At 54.2% G+C, this 16,683-nt stretch overlaps 1 protein-coding gene across 2 annotated transcripts; it reads left to right on the forward strand.

The window, feature by feature from the left end:
- The first annotated feature begins 256 nt into the window (after window positions 1-256).
- On the forward strand, window positions 257-15,827 carry Rps6kl1 (ribosomal protein S6 kinase like 1). 2 transcript variants are annotated; one of them, XM_052739279.1, is made up of 11 exons: window positions 257-385; window positions 1,673-1,954; window positions 3,346-3,470; window positions 4,334-4,426; window positions 10,851-10,898; window positions 11,243-11,375; window positions 12,134-12,733; window positions 13,073-13,162; window positions 13,283-13,365; window positions 14,715-14,810; window positions 15,094-15,827. In XM_052739279.1, exons 2-11 carry the CDS (start codon window positions 1,690-1,692, stop codon window positions 15,202-15,204), a joined length of 1,644 nt encoding a protein of 547 aa, XP_052595239.1. In that variant the 5' UTR covers window positions 257-385; window positions 1,673-1,689; the 3' UTR covers window positions 15,205-15,827. The 2 variants fall into 2 exon arrangements, with proteins under 2 accessions (XP_052595239.1, XP_052595240.1); XM_052739280.1 differs by lacking the exon at window positions 10,851-10,898.
- The last annotated feature ends 856 nt before the right edge of the window (window positions 15,828-16,683 follow it).

The following is a 16,683-nucleotide window of genomic DNA, read 5'->3' on the forward strand; positions in this document are numbered from 1 at the left end:
AATGAGAACTGTGTGGTGCGTTTCATTTGGCCTGGAGGTCTGAGGCAGCTCCTTCCACATCCCTGGGTGACAACAGACCTCTTCTCTCCACCTTACACACGCCCATCCCCGTCCATCTCCACCCATTCCCACTCCCACCCCAGTCCCAGTGTCAGACCTCGCCAACTCTAGGGCTTTAAGAGCTGTCAGAAGGCGAGGAGGACGGTGATTGGAGGTTTATTCTAACGGGTTGAGGATGAGCTCATCCGCAGCCAATGGCCAGCAGGCACCCGGTTAGACGCCCCACCCCCTCCCCCAGGCACCTGCGGACGGGCGGTAGGCACGGACCCTTGCGGAGGTGAAGGGACAGCGTTAGCCGGGAGGCCCGGAGCTGGCGCGCGGACAGGTACAGTGTTTGCTCGGCTCTTCAGTCATCCTGCCAGGCGAGGAGGAGCCTTCCTCTCCCTGCCTCAGCCCGACCTCCTTGGATGTCCCCTGGAGTGATGCACCTTGTATGCCTGGGACGTGCACGCGCTGCTTTGCTTGACATGAGTGTAGTCTAAGGCATGCGGCTGGACCCGAAACCCCGCAGCCCTGCGCAGCAGGCGTTGGTGCCCCCGAGCACAGCCCAGGAAGCTACCTGTCCCGCTGGGCCTGGCAGAGCAGGAAGGCCGCCTTTCTCCATCCCCTGGCCTCAACCTTCTGGCTGCTTGGAGATGTGTGTTTCCTCCCCCACCTCTCCCTTTATTCTGTGTGATCAAAACTCCCCCCTGGCTATTTTCCAGGGTACCTGAGACAGCAGAGGTGGCTGCCGGGACAGCTGTGAGGGACAGAGTCCATGCTGCTGGCTGCTTCCTCTCTGCCCCTTCCACGCTAGCAGCTGCCGTTCTTGTCCCTTGGGCCACTGGTGTCACACATTGCTTAGGGAGGGGTTGGTGTCAGGTCCTTGGGAGGACGCACTGGCCTTGTGGTCTTCTGAGGGTCAGGAGGAAAAGCCATCGGCTCACCCCGACAATCATTGAACTCCACGCGAACTGTCACTCACTCAGCTCAGCTGCTGAGGGGCTTTGATGAGCTCTGCACTTCCCGCTTGGTGCCTGGGGAATGAGGGGTTTCCTCCCTCGCTGACTCCTGACCTCAGGGGCAAAGCTAACAAAAAGCCTAGACGTGTGTTTTGTCTAGGGGAGAGGTACCACGGAGCTGAAGCCCAAGGATGAATGAAATTCCACAAGGAAAGCAGGGAGGGGGAGGGGAGGCCGGGGGTGGGGTGGTGGTGGTGGTCGTCGTGTGTCCCTGTGGGAGCAGAAGCTTTGAGCCCGTGTGTGACTTCTGTATGCTTACTGTGTGCTAGACACTGAGTTTGCTCTGTGGACGCTTTTTGATGGTGGCTGTGGACCACAGGCATCCCAGTTCCCGGTGCTCCACACCTTACAACGTGCTGGGGGAGTACTTGTGGAATTGAATTTGAACAGAAAAGAAAAGAAAGGTCCCAGCTGTGTTATTCTATCATTTTACCACCACTGAGGTAGGACCCGGCTCAATGAAAGGGACCTTACCGACGTTAGCCCGAACCCCTCCAGCTTTCACGTGGATATCAGTCTCTCCGATGTTTAGTGGAGGACGCTGGAGTACAGGTAGAGGCGTGCCTCCCAGCAAGTGCCTCCCTAATGCATTTGCTTCTTCCATGTCACAGCTGAAGGAAGGACCACTATGAGCCTGGTAGCCTGTGAATGTCCACCTGGCCCAGGCCTGGAGCCGGAGCCCTGTTCACGAGCACGGTCCCAGGCCTGCATGTACCTGGAACAGATCCGTAACCGGGTAGCTGCAGGGACCCCAGACGTGACCAAACGTGACTACCTGGTGGATGCAGCTACACAGATCCGCCTGGCGCTGGAACGAGATGTTAGTGAAGACTATGAAGCGGCCTTCAACCACTACCAGAATGGTGTGGATGTGCTACTCCGTGGTGTACATGGTGAGGGCGGGGATGCTTGGGGACAGGAGGAGGGTGGGAAAGGGCCAGTGAAGGGTCCTTTGTATGTCTACACGAGGGGTGTGGGACACAGCACTCACCCTGCCAGGCCTCCGTGAAGGACAATAATGAGGACTTGAATTTATTAAGGCATTCCTACATGGCAGACCCCACTAGGCTTTACCTATATTAACTCATTTGAGTCTCACATTAATAGACTTGTTTATTGCATGTAGTTACAAATATACGGGAGTTATTATTACCATCATTATCTAAAATAGGTCTTTTACTGTTGCCCAGGCTGGTCTTCCTATCTCAGTCTCCTGACTGCTCAGACTCCAAGTGTGTGTGGCTCTGGGCAAGAACTAATGTTCATACTAACTTTCCAGGTGAAATTGAGGCACGGAGCAGTTAAAGAACTTGCTCAAGGCTCCGCAAAGGCTCCACAGCTCCCAAGGGGGTCATCGGGAGTTGGAAGTGTTTCTGCTCCTGTGGCTGGGTACTTGGCCCGCCGCACTTGGCTAGCCATGGAGCTGGGCTGGGCAGTGGCCCCGTGGAAGCTTGTCCTCCAGATGAGGGGAGAGGGCTGACTGACAGGTGGATATGTAATTATAGTCCTGGGTGAGGAGAGCAAGGGGGCCCGGCAAAGGTGGGGAAGAGGAAAACAGGTCAGACGGGCCTGGCACAGGACATTTTCTAGACATGAAAACTAATGGGGCTGCTGAAGGACAGCATGTGTGTCGTCCAGGGGAGAGTCTGGCAAGTGTTCCGAAGAGGGGGAGGGGGGCCCAGGCTTATGGGGGAAAGAGAAGGGTTGATCAGGGCAGAATGAGGCATTTCCATGCTGAGGCCAGTTTGAGACTCTAGAGCCTTGTGGCCATGGCCACAGTCACCCTAACTCTCTGTTGAAGAGACCCTCCCATGCCTAGGCTTCAGGAGTGCCTGGTGCATTCCTTTTCCATCTAATCTGGTCTCCACCCACCCTGGCCTTTTCCGTGGCTGGCAGAGATAGAGGAAGCACTGTGTTCTGGAAGCTTCTCTCCCTCTTCTGAAGGAAAAGGCCCTGCAAATATCCACCTTGCTCCTTCCCAGGCTGTGAGAACAGCCAGTGAGGTGGTGGGCACCAGCTGTGAAGAGCAGTTGGCTGAGGGGTGACTGTGCTTCCCAGTCTCCTCCTGCATCTTTCTCCTCGGCCCCTGCTCTCACCTCAGAGCAGGAGCTCCAACGGAGCCAGGGGATGAGCCAGCTTAAACTGTCTGAGAAATAGGAGCCACCGGCTGTGATAGGCAGAGGTAGTTAACAGGAGCTGGCATCTCAGCCCACCAGTAAAGCCCAGGATAGAGAGCAGGGGTGCAGCCCGGATGACCACAGATGTTGACCTCACCCCCCTACAGTTGACCCCAACAAGGAGAGATGCGAAGCTGTTAAGTTGAAAATCGCCAAGTACCTCCGGAGGGCAGAGGAGATCTTTAACTGCCACCTGCAGCGGACACTGGGCAGCGGAGCCAGCCCCGACACGGTGAGGAGACCCTCCCTGGAGCCCTAAGGAAGAGGAGGAGGACTCTGGGAGAGACAGCCACCACTTCCCACCCCCATTCCCCTCCTGCTCCAGGGAAGAGTGGGTAGTGGAGGGTGTGAGTCCAAGTGTGAGCCAGGGGTGCCCTCCCATCCTTCCTCTCTCTCCCACACCCTCACACCTCATTCAGCCTCATGGAGCACTTGGCATGCATGACACAGACACCCACCCCAGTTTGCACGGGACTCCACGCCATTCTCATATGTACACTCAGCGCCTCTGGACTCTGTTTCTGGTGAGTGGGCACACCACAAGTATTTGGAATGTGCACGCATGCACACACACACACACACACACACACACACACACACACACACACACACACACAACTATGCATTCAATGCTCCTCCTGCTGCTTCCCTAACCCACTAACCATGTGCACTCACCATACACAGGCCTGCACACTCCTAGGCTCACTGCGTCCTATAGCTTTCCTTTCACAAAAGTAGGTTGTCTAAATTTTGAGGCTGAGACCCATATGTTCCCACTCCAAACCCTGAGAGCATCTGCCTTTTGTAGACAAGGCTTTTTGAGAAGGGGCTTCTAAGTCCCCAAGAAGCATTCCTAGCATGACCGGATAAGGGCTGAGCAAAAAGTCAACCTGGGTGCCTTGAACCAGGGTACCCCCCCCCAAACTCTGAGTCAAGAACAGGTCCTCTGCTCAGTCTGTCCCTTTGAGGCAGGGTCTTCCTGGACCCTAAGTCCTGCCCACTGTGGCCCCCAGGACTCTCCTGGCATCCAGAAGTGCCTGTCCACAGCCAAAGCTGAGGCAGCCACGGCTGAGGCCTTGTTTCCTTCCTCTGCAGGGCTTCAGCAGCCTGAGGCTCCGGCCCATCCGCACACTGAGCTCTGCTCTGGAACAGCTGAGGGGATGCAAGGTGGTTGGGATCATCGAGAAGGTGAGCAAGCACCGGGTGTGGGAAGGGAAGCAGATGTGTGGAGGGGAACAGTGGGGCAGGGTGGGAGGCGGGGCGGGGTGGGAGGCGGGGCGGGAGGCGGGGCGGGGGGCGGGGCGGGGCGGGAGGCGGGGCAGGTCTCTCTTGTCAGACTATCTTTGGATCGCCAGCCCCCAAATAACAACACAGAGACTTATTAATTACGAAAGCTTGGCCTTAGCATAGGTTCGTTCCCAACTAGCTCTTATAACTTCTATGTTCTGCCGTGTGGCTTTCTTACCTCTCTTCCATTCTGTATGTCCAACTGGTTCCGCATCTCGCTAGTGTCTCTTGCACACCTAGGTTCATCTCCTGAGTTCCTCTCTGCCTGGAAGTCCCACCCATTCTCTCCTGCCTAGCTGTTGGCCGTTCAGCTCTTTATTAAACCAATCACAGTGATACATCTTCACACAGTGTAAACAAATGCTCGGCAACAGGAAGACATCTGCAGCAGCTGCCTGCATCCCGAGGGTGGTGTGCGGCTCAGAGGGGATAGCAGCTGAGTCCAGTGGCTCCTCTTCTCTCCCAGATCCACCAGTCAGGTTCTAGAGAGGAAAATGAGACCATCTGTTCCCCTCTACCTTCCAGCTCTGACACAGGAAGCCCTCAGAGACTGTGGGAGGAGCCCAGGGTCCTCGTCAGCCCTCACTGCCCTGCTCACCCCCACTTCCCACAATCCTCCACCTTACATTCACTCTGCACACCAGGCCTGCAGCTCTGAGTATCCCTGACACACAGAGCTAATCACTTCCTGTGCCAAAAGGTCCCTCTCTCAGACTGGGCAGTGGACATACGCACTTCTGTGAGGTGGCTTGTGTTGTCCAGGGCCTGGGCCGCTACACCCTTTCTCGTATTCTGGTATTCCTGCCCTCATCTGACCTCGCCTTGTACCATTTTCCTTTCTCTTAATTCAGGGTGGACAAGAAGACAGGACATGACGGCCTAACCTCTACTGAAGTAGAGAAATCTGAGGGACAAAGAGGTCATATAAGAGTTGAGCCTGGGCCGGGCGGTGGTGGCGCACGCCTTTAATCCCAGCACTCGGGAGGCAGAGCCAGGTGGATCTCTGTGAGTTCGAGGCCAGCCTGGTCTATAGAGTGAGATCCAGGACAGGCACCAAAACTACACAGAGGAACCCTGTCTTGAAAAACAAAAAAAAAAACAAACAAACAAAAAAAAAGAGTTGAGCCTGTATCAAATTCCCCTCTGCCTCTAGCCCAGGCCTCTCTAAACAGTTCTTTCCCAAACTGGCCATTTATGAGAGTCATCTGGTGAGTTTCTCAAATATATGGATATCAGGACTCCATGCCAAACCTATGGAATGGGAATTTCTAGGGTTGAACCCAAGAATGTGTAGTTTAAAACACTGGACAAATTTGGTGGGTCTGGGAGCCCACAGAGAAAAGGACAGCGCTGTGGGGTTCTCGGCCATACAGGAGGGCAGCCTGCTGCCAGGGAGGAGGGCCTGGGTTTGGCCAATGAACCATAGACAAGTCCCCTCACAGCTAGCTCTGAGAATCAGTTTCCTAGTTAGCAAAGTAGGGTGGGAATTCTGCCCCAGAGGGGTGATCTGGGAAGGACATGGAACCGTTTTTGGGAAAGGCCTGGCACACACTAAGACACTGAATGCGTGGTTGGTGGATCTGAGCACAAGCGACAAGGGTAGGAGGGGCTAGTTCCCATCTCTAGGCCTTGCTCCAGCTGCTTCTCCCGGGTCCCTGGAACAGGCCCCAGGCTCAGCTGAAGGCCCAGCCAGCTTCCCATCTGTGGACGTCTCCCCTCCCAGTCAACTGCCCAGTGGCCACAGCCTGACCTTGGTTAAGTACAGCTGCTCTCACAGACAGACTGACACCATGTCTCTAAGTGAGATGCTAGTTATGAAAAGAGGGGTTCCACACTGAGGAAGTCTGGGGGACAGTGAATTGAAGTCACACCACTTACACTTTCATTTCAGATGTTCTCGGAGCTTTCGGGATGTGCATGCATGTACAGGAGTCCCCAAGGGAATCTGTGACTCAGAAGGCTCTGATTTGTTCAATCCTGGGGCGTGCACATGTGCAAAGCATTTTAAACATCAGTGCCGAGGCCCATACAGAGAGAAAGTACGCATTAAGATATTGAGGTTGCGCCGGTCGGTGGCAGCACATGCCTTTTATCCCAGCACTCGGAGGCAGAGCCAGGAGGATCTCTGTGAGTTTGAGGCCAGCCTGGTCTACAGAATGAGATCCAGGACAGGCTCCAAAACTACACAGAGAAACCCTGTCTTAAAAAACCAAGAAAAAAGAAAAAAGATAGAGAGATCGCCTCTTTCCATTTTTATCCTCTCTCAGATACTCAAGTGGTAAATGCCAGCTCCATCCTGGGGTAGTTCTTCCTCCCCTGGGTTATGCCCAAGCCAGGGACAGGAATTTCCCCAAATTAGGAAAGGTGTTAGGGACATCGTTCCCATTCCACGACTCTGCCCAGGCAGATCCGGGTGGCAGGGCTGTGCCAGTGCCTGCCAGTGACAGCCCTCGGGCTCAGAAAGGGAGCCAAGGGCCTGCTTAGGACAATCCCTTAAAGGTGTTGGCTGTGAGGCTGACAGGGAGGGATGGAGGTGGTAAGGGAGCAGTGAGGTGAGTGTGTCAGGGACCAGGTAGGCAGCCAGGATGCTCAGGGGGCTATTTCAGGGATTGTTCCCACCTCCCTCGGGACCTTCTCAGAGAACCATGCTGAGTCCGGCATGGGGAAGAAAGGGTTCCTGAGTTGCTTCTTGTTTGATTTGGCTCAAATACAGGTGATTTTTGTCTATTTGTTTTTGTTTTGCTTCTTTTTTTTTTTTTTTTTTTGGGTGGGGGGCGGTTCTTTGAGACAGAGTTTCTCTGTATAACAACCCTGGCTGTCCTGGAACTCGCTTTGTAGACCAGGCTAGCCTGGAACTCACCTGCATCTGCCTCCCAAGTGCTGGGATCAAAGGTGTGTGCCACCACACCAGCTTGTTTTTTGTTTTTGTTTTGGTTTGGTTTGGTTTGGTTTTTCGAGACAGGGTTTCTCTGTGTAGCTTTGCGCCTTTCCTGGAACTCACTTGGTAGCCCAGGCTGGCCTCGAACTCACAGAGATCCCCCTGCCTCTGCCTCTCGAGTGCTGGGATCAAAGGCGTGAGCCACCACCGCCCGGTTTCAAACCCAGGGTCTCACGTGTGCTGGGCAAACACTCTACCCACTAAGCGACATCCCCAGCCCCTTAATGACCGCCTTAAAGGGAACAAAGCTAAGACTCAAGGCAGTCAGCTGTTGGGTGTTCTGTCCTCCAAGCCACTTAGCAGAGGCAGAGGATTTTTCCATTTGTTTGTTTGGTTGTATCAATGGGAAAATGCCTGCTCTACTAACAATACACTGGAAGAGAAGGAAGTTAGAAAGAAAGAAAGAAAGAAAGAAGGAAGGAAGGAAGGAAGGAAGGAAGGAAGGAAAAGAAATTAATTCACTGTTGCACCTAACTTTAAGATAATTGTTGTTAACATTGAAGTCTAATTCCTTCTGTAAAATGGGTTTAATGTGTCTTAAATACAGAGGTTTTTGATGCACAGGCCCCCTTTAATTTCTGTCTCCCATCCTTGTTGAGTTTCAGACTGTAAATGTGAAGGCTTGACCAAAGAGGAGGTGGCGGGGAATCATCTGGGGTGTCAATACTTGTGGGAAACTTTTCTTAAATCGCCCCAGCCGTTTTCTGCCTCTTCAAATATTGCACAAGTTTGGTCAGGCAGCCAAGGCCCTCCTGAGTCGGGCCTCCAGCCATTAGAGGGAGACCTCTTGTGGTCAAAAGGGGTACTGCTGCCCCGATGTAGGAAGGAGGGGGTGGGGCTCCTGTAGCCCCCCCCCCCCCCCCCCCCCCCCCCCCCCCCCCCCGCGTTCACTTTACTAGTGATGGAGACACCAAGGCCCAGCCCGGCAGGCACTTACCCACTCCAGGATCAGCCTGTCTGGATTCAAATTCTGATGCTACCACTTCTTAGCAGCAGGGTTGAAAGTGAGTAATTTCACTTCTCGGAACCTCAATTTCATCAATAAAGCGAGTCACTAATGACTCCCACCTGGTGGGGAGGGCGCACTTAAGTAAGCTGTACAAAGTCCTTAGCACAGAGTAGGCACTTTGTAGTCGATGCCTGTTTCTCCTACAATGACATGGATAATTACCACGGATTAGGAGGATTCAAACTTGGATTCTCTGCTTTTATCAACAAACACAATGATGCTATAAAGTATGTATGAACTGCCGTGATCCCATTTTGAGGGGGGCTTAGGGAAATGGCTCAATGGGTAAGGGACTTCCTGTGTAAACATGGGGACCTGAGTTTGAATCCCAGCAATTACATAAAAAAGCTGGGCGTGATGGGGTACATGTCTGTAACCCCAATATGGAGGAGGTAGACAGGCTGACCCCTGGAGCTTGCTAGCCAGTCAACCTAACTGAATAGGTGAGCGCCAAGCTCAGTGAGAGACTACCTCAGAAAACAAGATGGAGAGGGGCTGGAGAGATGGCCCAGAGGTTAAGAGCACTGCTTGTTCTTCTGGTGGACCTGGGCTCAGTTCCCCGCAATCACATGGTGGCTCACAGCCATCTGTAATGAGATCTGGTGCCTTCTTCCATCATGTAGGCGTACATGCAGATAGAACACCGTATACATAATAATAATAATAAAAACAAGATGGAGAACAATTAAGGAAGACACCTGGCATCATCAACTCTGGCCTCTACACACACACACACACACACACATACACACACACACACACACACACACACACACACAAAAACCTACCACGAGAACAAGGTTCAGAGAAATTGTGTGGCTTGGCAAGTGTGTGACATTCTCACGACTTTCATTGAGGGCTTTCCTTTTTATGGCCTAATAAACCAGTGACAGAGCAAAGGTGAGGGTTATAATTCCTCTTTGGTCAGTTTGTTTGAAAGTCAGTTTATTTGCCCAAGCTCTAAAACTGGGGCCCTTAGCTAGGGGATCCAAGTCAGTAACAGAGCTCTTGACTAGCATGTATGAGGGCCTAGGTTCACTCCCCTAGGGCATAAAAACATAATCCAGGGCTCTCGTCCCATCACTCCATCCCCACTACAGCTTTCACCACACTGTCTGGTAGTGTGGGCCCAGCTTCCCCCTCTGGCCAGCCTGTCTCGTCAAGTAGTGACATCAGAGTGCTGTCCGGCCTTTGCCCTCATCCTGACAGAATCCTGCCTCCCTGCTCTGACACAGCCATATGGCCACTTGTTCCCTCTCTGACAGCTGGGTCCACCTGGCCTGCCCAGGAGATGATTCAAGGATCCAACTCTAAAGAAGGCTTGGTGGTGGGTGGACCATTACCTCTCACCAAAGCCACCCAGAGAAGGAGAGAGCTACTACCAAAAAGGGCAACCTCAGGTGGCTGGTGTGCACGATCACACTTTATTTAAGAGGATGTGTAGCAAGGCAGAGAAGTTCCTGGTCTGTCAAACCTGCCTCGCTCCGTCTACCCGGCCTGGAACCACATTCTCAAGAGCCTCAGCTCCTTCACTTGTTTGGGGTTTTGTTTGTTTGTTTGTTTTTCAAGACAGGGTTTCTCTGTGTAGCCTTGGCTGTCCTGGAACTCTCTCTGTAGCCCAGGCTGGCCTCGAACTCACAGGGGTCCACCTGCATCTGCCTCCCAAGTGCTGGGATTAAAGGAGTGCGCCGCCACTGCCTGGCTGGTTTGGGTTTGAGACAAGGACTTACCATGTAGTCTTGGCTGGCTCTGAACTCAGAGAGATCCACCTGCCTCTGCCTTTCTTAATCTCTGCTGGGATTAAAGGCATGCGCCACCATGCCTAGCCTAGCTTCACTTGTAAGCAAAGCTCAGGAGAACTGAATAGCTATTAAGACCTTCAGCCATGCCACCTCCAATCCCTGCCAGGGTGATGGGCTCTGGCCAAGGCCTGTAGTGAGGGGTTGACCTTGGCTGTCCTTGGGCCGCACAGAGCCTAGCTAGTGTGGACAGGTAGGGGGAGGAGTGTTCTAATGAAGGTTCTGGCAGACACAACAGAGGATCTTAGACCACTTGCCATCATATGTGAGGTACCTACTTCATCCTTGAACTTTGCAGAACTGTGGGGATCCCGGGTTAGACAGGATGGTCCCACCTTGTGGAGCTCACAACTAGGGGAGACAGGAGATTAGATAACGTGAGAAAGCTCTCCTGAGAGTAAGCCCAGAAAACACCGGAGATAGGGTAGGCATCCCAGATGCGGCAGGAAAAAGCACCAGAGCTTAGATCTTTGGGTAGAGCCAGGGAAGGCCACTAGGATGGGATGGATGTTGTCCTTAGGCATGGAAAGCCCGAGAACTAACACACACCGTGATTTTGTGCCTCCTGGATTTTGGCAGGTGCAGTTGGTCCAGGACCCAGCAACGGGAGGAACATTTGTTGTGAAGGCAGGTGCTACCCAGCTGTGCAGTCCCGTGGCACTCCCTTGGAACTTTCTCAGAGCTTTGGAGACCCCTGCCTGCCTTTTCCCCTCTCCCCAGAATGTACATATGAGGCCCTTGTTCCCTTCAAAGTCCGAAGCTGCTTGTTCTTCTGAGCATTTCCCCAGGCATGGCCTCCAAGGCCGATATACATGCACACTACCTCACCCTTGGACATTAGACTCTGTGGGGTTAGAGAGGTGAGGGCTGGACCAGGGACTGCTCAGGCTGGCTCCTAACCCCTATCCTGGTGTCCTGCAGCCAGGGCATAGGCAACATCAGCTCATCTACATGCCCTGTCCCCTCCCCAGGGCCTTCCCAGGTGCCACATGGGAAGCCAGGAGCGGCTGACGATCATCCCACACGGAGTACCCTACATGACAAAACTGCTGCGATACTTTGTGAGTGAGGACTCCATCTTCTTGCACCTGGAGCATGTGCAAGGTGAGGGGACCTGTGCCCTCTCCCCACCCCTCCACCCCACCCCCCTGCTGAGCCCTGGGGAGGAGTGCAGCTTGCTCCAGATGTGTGGCGCAGACAGGGGACCCAGTCTTTCTGAAGGCTGAGGGCAGAGCCAGGCTGTTGGGAACCTCTCTGTGGTGCCCAGGGAAGAGGGGACATCCTGCGGAGGATGTCCCCACCCTAGGCAGGTGAAGAGGGCATTTATTCAGCTTTCTCCTCTGTGGCCAATTCGCATTAGTCTTGGCTCTTTGCACTTTCCTGGTCAGTGGCACCCCTGATGGCCACAGAGTGGCTGGTGACGAAAACTGTAAAGATGGGAACTGAGCCACATAGCTGATACTTAGTGACTTTCAAATGTGCGGCACATCCTTGGGTCATGGCGTAGGCACTGTAAATCGGGGCTTGGCCCCTTTGCCTTCTGTGACACCACTCTCCCAAAAACAAAAGAGGAAGTATGACATGTTGAACACCAGTGTTCGAATAAACTGGTGCTCCATTCAAACCAACTCACGAGCATCAGGTATGCGGGCTGTGAAGCTGAGCTCCCTGGAAGTAGGTCAGAGCAGGGGAGAGTATGTCCTAGGTCACAAGGGGAAGAGCGGGGTGATGAGCTGGCTGAGTAAGGCCAGGAGCCCTGAAAAGCAGACAGGGCATGCTGAAATGGAAGGGGGTGGGACTGGGCCTGGACCTAGTGTCCACACTCTTCTCCCTCCCACACTCTCACCCCCTGTTTGGCCCAGGAGGCACTCTTTGGTCACATCTACTCTCCCAGGCCCACTTTCAATATTCTGGGCTCAAGCCTGGCTCTGCCCAGGAGAAGTCAAAAGTCCAGCTCAACACCCACCTCTGCCTCATGACCCCTGCAAAGCTCCCACCAGGCTTGGGGCAGGAGAGATTCCCAGTGGAGCCTCCATGGACTTCTCAGAGCCTTCCCCCAGCCAAGGAGATCCCATCCCTCCACCTTCAGAAAGAGGCTGACAGTGAACCTTCAGCCAGGACCAGTCCTTTCTGCTCTTCGGACCTCACGGAAGCCCCATGGGGCCACTTGCGCAGTCAAATCAGGCGAGCCGGCCAGAGTTCGAACCCTGCACCCAACCGGAGGCTCCACTGGGTACGGGAGGGGGCTGACCGGGTGCTAGGGGCCTATGGCCGAGGCAGAGGTCAGAAGCCGCCATCAGCAAACAGGGCCAGCCTGGGATGTGGAAGAGCTGTCTGGAGCCCGAGGGAGGAACAGGTGAAGCAGTGGGCCGCGGAGATGCTGGTGGCACTGGAGGCCCTCCATGAGCAGGGGGTGCTGTGCCGGGACCTCAACCCACAGAACCTGCTTCTGGACCAGGCAGGTAGGAGCCCCAGCCTCTCTGCTCCAACCCTACTCCTCAGGTGGGAGCCCAGAGTCAACAGGACCCCCGAGATCGTAAGGCTACATGCTGTTTCTCCCCACTCCCTTTCTTCCATCTGGCCCCGCACAGAGGACCTAAGTCTGGGACTATCGCTCCAGGAACTCCCCTAAGTCCTAGGCAACAAGGGGCCCTTAGAGAGACTCCACTCGGGATGACCTTCAGCCCCTCCTCACATGATTGTATTGGGGGAAGCCTTGGGATTGCTTAGAGATGTTGGCTGCTCAATGATGCTACTTCCAACCTTTGTCCCACCATTCCTCCCTACACACACTGGACAAGGTCACATCCGACTTACATATTTTGGCCAGTGGTCAGAAGTGGAGCCCCAGTGCAGCCAGGAGGCTGTGGACCGTCTGTACAGTGCTCCAGGCAAGACGGGAGTGGGGGGAGATTCCTAGATCTTGGGTGCTTTTGTATGGGTTAAGGACAGAGGAAGGGCAGGGGGTACTAGAATGCCAACAGAAAGAACGTGTGTTCTTATTCTCACAGAGGTCGGGGGCATTTCTGAGCTGACTGAAGCCTGTGACTGGTGGAGTTATGGGTCACTTCTGTATGAACTGCTCACAGGAACGGTGAGTAGCTGGGCGGGGTATAGAGCCCTGGTGGTGGGGGCGGGGGTCATGGATTATAGGCTGAGCAGAGGCTTAACCAGCTAGAGTCAAAACAGAGGCAGCCTGGTTCTCCACGCCTGACCTTTGGGCTGGATGTCCCTCCACCCACAAGACCACTAGCAATAGAGGAAGTCACTCCCACCAGGCCATCAAAGACTTTAGCACTCCTACCACACAAGGGACTATTGCTAAGGATGTGAATTATACGAGCTGGGATAGCCAGAGGTTTATGGACGAGCATGCCTGGCCTGAGGTTTGGAAGGCTTCTGGATTATGTCCAGTCTCTTCCTATTGTTCACTCCCACACACCCTTCAAGGCTGTAATCCCTAGACCTCAGCTGGAAGGTGGGAGGAGGCTCTTGCATCCGAGCCAGGAGCTGCTTTAACCAGCCCGGTCAGCCAAGCCCACTTGCAGGCTGGGGAAGTGGCTCGGCGGCCGGATAAACTGCCCGCGGCTCAAGCAGGAAGACTTGAGTTCGAGCCTCAGCAACCCTGTGGAAGTCTAGTGGGATGACGCACATCTGTTACCCTAATACAGGGCCTGGGGTGAGACCAGCAGATCCCCAGGGCTGCTGGTCCATCAATATCGAGTTCAGTGAGTCCCAGTCTCAAAAAAAAAAAAAGGTGGAGTGCAGGAGAGGAAAGACACCCAGCTTCAACCTCTGGCCTTCGCATGCCCACGCATACACAGAAAACCCACTTGATAAGGCTTCGCCCTCTCTACTCCTCTCAGAAGAGCCCAGAACTATATCTGGGGCCAGTTAGGTTGGGGACAGGGGATTGGACAAACTACAGCTGAGCAGGAAACAGTTGAGTGGCACCGGCAAATTACGGTGTGACCAAAAAGGCCAGACCTGACCTGCTTTGGTTCCCAGTGGCTCAGAGCCTCCGAGAACCCTTTACACAAATAGCCCTAAGCCCCACTGGGCTCTCCTGTCCTCTTGCAGCTCATCCTTACAACATCCTTCCGCTCCTCTCCACATTCCTGCCTTGGCCTCAATGGCCGCATGCCATGTGGCTTGTGGGGCCTTTTTATCTGTAAGGAAGGAAGTTCTAGTGCTGTTCCCAATAGTGTCCACTCTAAAGACAATGGAGATAATGCTTCCAACAAGCTGCAGGTTCAAACCCCGATGTTAACCCAAGTCCCCTTTCCTGAGCTGGCGCTCCGTGTCTGGGTCATTAGTAGATCCTCGCAAAAGGCAACTAAACATCATCTTTCTCCTGGAATGTGTCATGGGGGTGGCGCTAGGGTGTCAGCTTCCCCAAAGTGGCCTCCTCAGTGCTTCTCCTCGTCTCCCCCTCCTCTCCAGGCACTGTCCCAGAGCCACCCCTCAGGATTCCAGGCCCACACCCAACTTCAGCTGCCCAAGTGGCTCAGTCGCCCAGCAGCTTCTCTGCTGACCGAGGTGAGGTACTGGCTGGCCTAGAGATGGCTTACTGGTACGTGGGTGGGGGCTGGGGGAACCACCTGTCCAATACCTAAGTGCTGTAAAGGACTAGGGCAATAAATGCCCAGAACGCCGCCGCCGGTGCTAGCTTCCGCCAATGTCACGGGGAGGGGGTTATTGACTGGGTTAGCAGGGAACGAGCAGCCTAAGGCTTTGACGATAGGAGTCCCGGGAGGTGGGCACCTACCTCCCTGATGGGGGAGGGATGCAGAGCGCTGACTGAGTCTTCCTTCCCCCATAGCTGTTGCAGTTCGATCCCCAGCGGCGTCTAGGGGCTGGAGGTGGCGGCACCAGCCAACTCAAGTCCCACCCCTTTTTCAGTAGTATCCAGTGGAGCCGACTAACGGGGTGAGGGGTGGGTAAGTGGACAAAGCAGCTGGCCTGGTTCCCGACTGTCTGCCATCTGGGCTGGCCCCTCATCAGTGGACCTCAGGGGACGAAGGTGGTTTCCTGCTTGGGCCTCAGAGGAGGGCCTGTCCTAAAAAAAAGCCGGCCCCTGCAGCAGCTGTTGGAGGGGCAGTGAGGTGCAGCCGGCTGAGCAACCTATGCTCAACAGTGGACAGACTCCTTGTACCCTTAGCGGGGACCCATCACGTTAAAGGGTGCCTTCTGTTGCTCTAGCTCCAAACTGCTCAACACCCGCTGAGCCAAGTGAGAATCTGGTGGCACTGCCATGTTGTACACCACTCAGGACATCTCAGGACACTGAACCTGTGGCTCAGGAGACCCAAACCAAGACTCTTCTGGGTCCATCCCAGTGAGCTGCTTCTACCAGAGGATGCTTGTTCCACAGGGGTTGGGGCACTCGGAAGTAGGTTATTCTGTAGGGTAAAATGGGGAGAGGTGGGGGAAGTCTGGCCCACCGACTTTGAAGAATAAATTAAGAGAAACCAACAGGGTTAAGAGTGGGGTAAGAATACGCGGCTTCACCACGTAGACTGCATTTGAAAACAGAATAAAGAGCTTTATTCTCTGGCTGGCTCTCCTGTGTCAGAAGAGTCTGCCCCACAGGACCAACAGAAGAGTCTTTCTCAGGTGTTCTTTTCCATTCTGCATTTTGGTATGAAGCTCTGTTCAATTCACTGCCCACTCTGACTTTTAAAATGAGACCCAATGCTTCTGGCCAGGTATTTCTGGTCTCTGAAGAACTGGGTAAGTTGCTATCTCCAGACCACATCCCCTTCCCTAGGTGTGAGGGCTTGCCTCAAGACAACCCAGTCGCTGGGGTGTGGCACATGCAACAAAACTTCACTTGATCGACCACAGGTGGCATCTGGCATAGTTCACCAATCGGGGAACTCACCAAACACTCGTGTGTGTGGGGGGGGGGGGGGGCTACACAATGACACAGATTCCTGTTTCCGAGTCTGGAGCAGAGGACAAGGAAAGCTCAATGCTCCGTGGCCAGAATCCTAGCAGCCCGTGGGGTCTGTCCACTTGCTAACAAAGTCTATCCTTTCTGTGGTGTCTGTGCATCATTAGTTCAGTGAAGTGGCCTGCAAGGAAGCAGCTCCTGCCCCTACAGACCAGGCCTGGGAAAGGGAGGAGGGAAGAGACCTTAGAAGATCACGGTGCCCGAGGAAACACTACCTTAACCTCCAGTGAGCCCATGGAAGATTCTCCTAAGAAAACGGAGGTTCTGGATAGAGGTTAACTTAGAACCAACTGCTGGAGCTGGCTCACAAGTGTGGGTTCCTTCTGTGGTAGACCAAATGCTAGACTGCTTCTGCCACTGCTCTATGAAGCACGAGCCACTTCTGGGCTAACCCAGCCAACCCACTGTGCCTATGGCCCTCTGCTGAGCCATCAATTTGGAACACCAAGGTCCCAG

This window comes from Peromyscus californicus, unplaced genomic scaffold, assembly GCF_007827085.1.
Source record: "Peromyscus californicus insignis strain IS unplaced genomic scaffold, ASM782708v3 Scaffold_15__1_contigs__length_86483966, whole genome shotgun sequence".
In the NCBI taxonomy this organism is placed as follows: domain Eukaryota; kingdom Metazoa; phylum Chordata; class Mammalia; order Rodentia; family Cricetidae; genus Peromyscus; species Peromyscus californicus.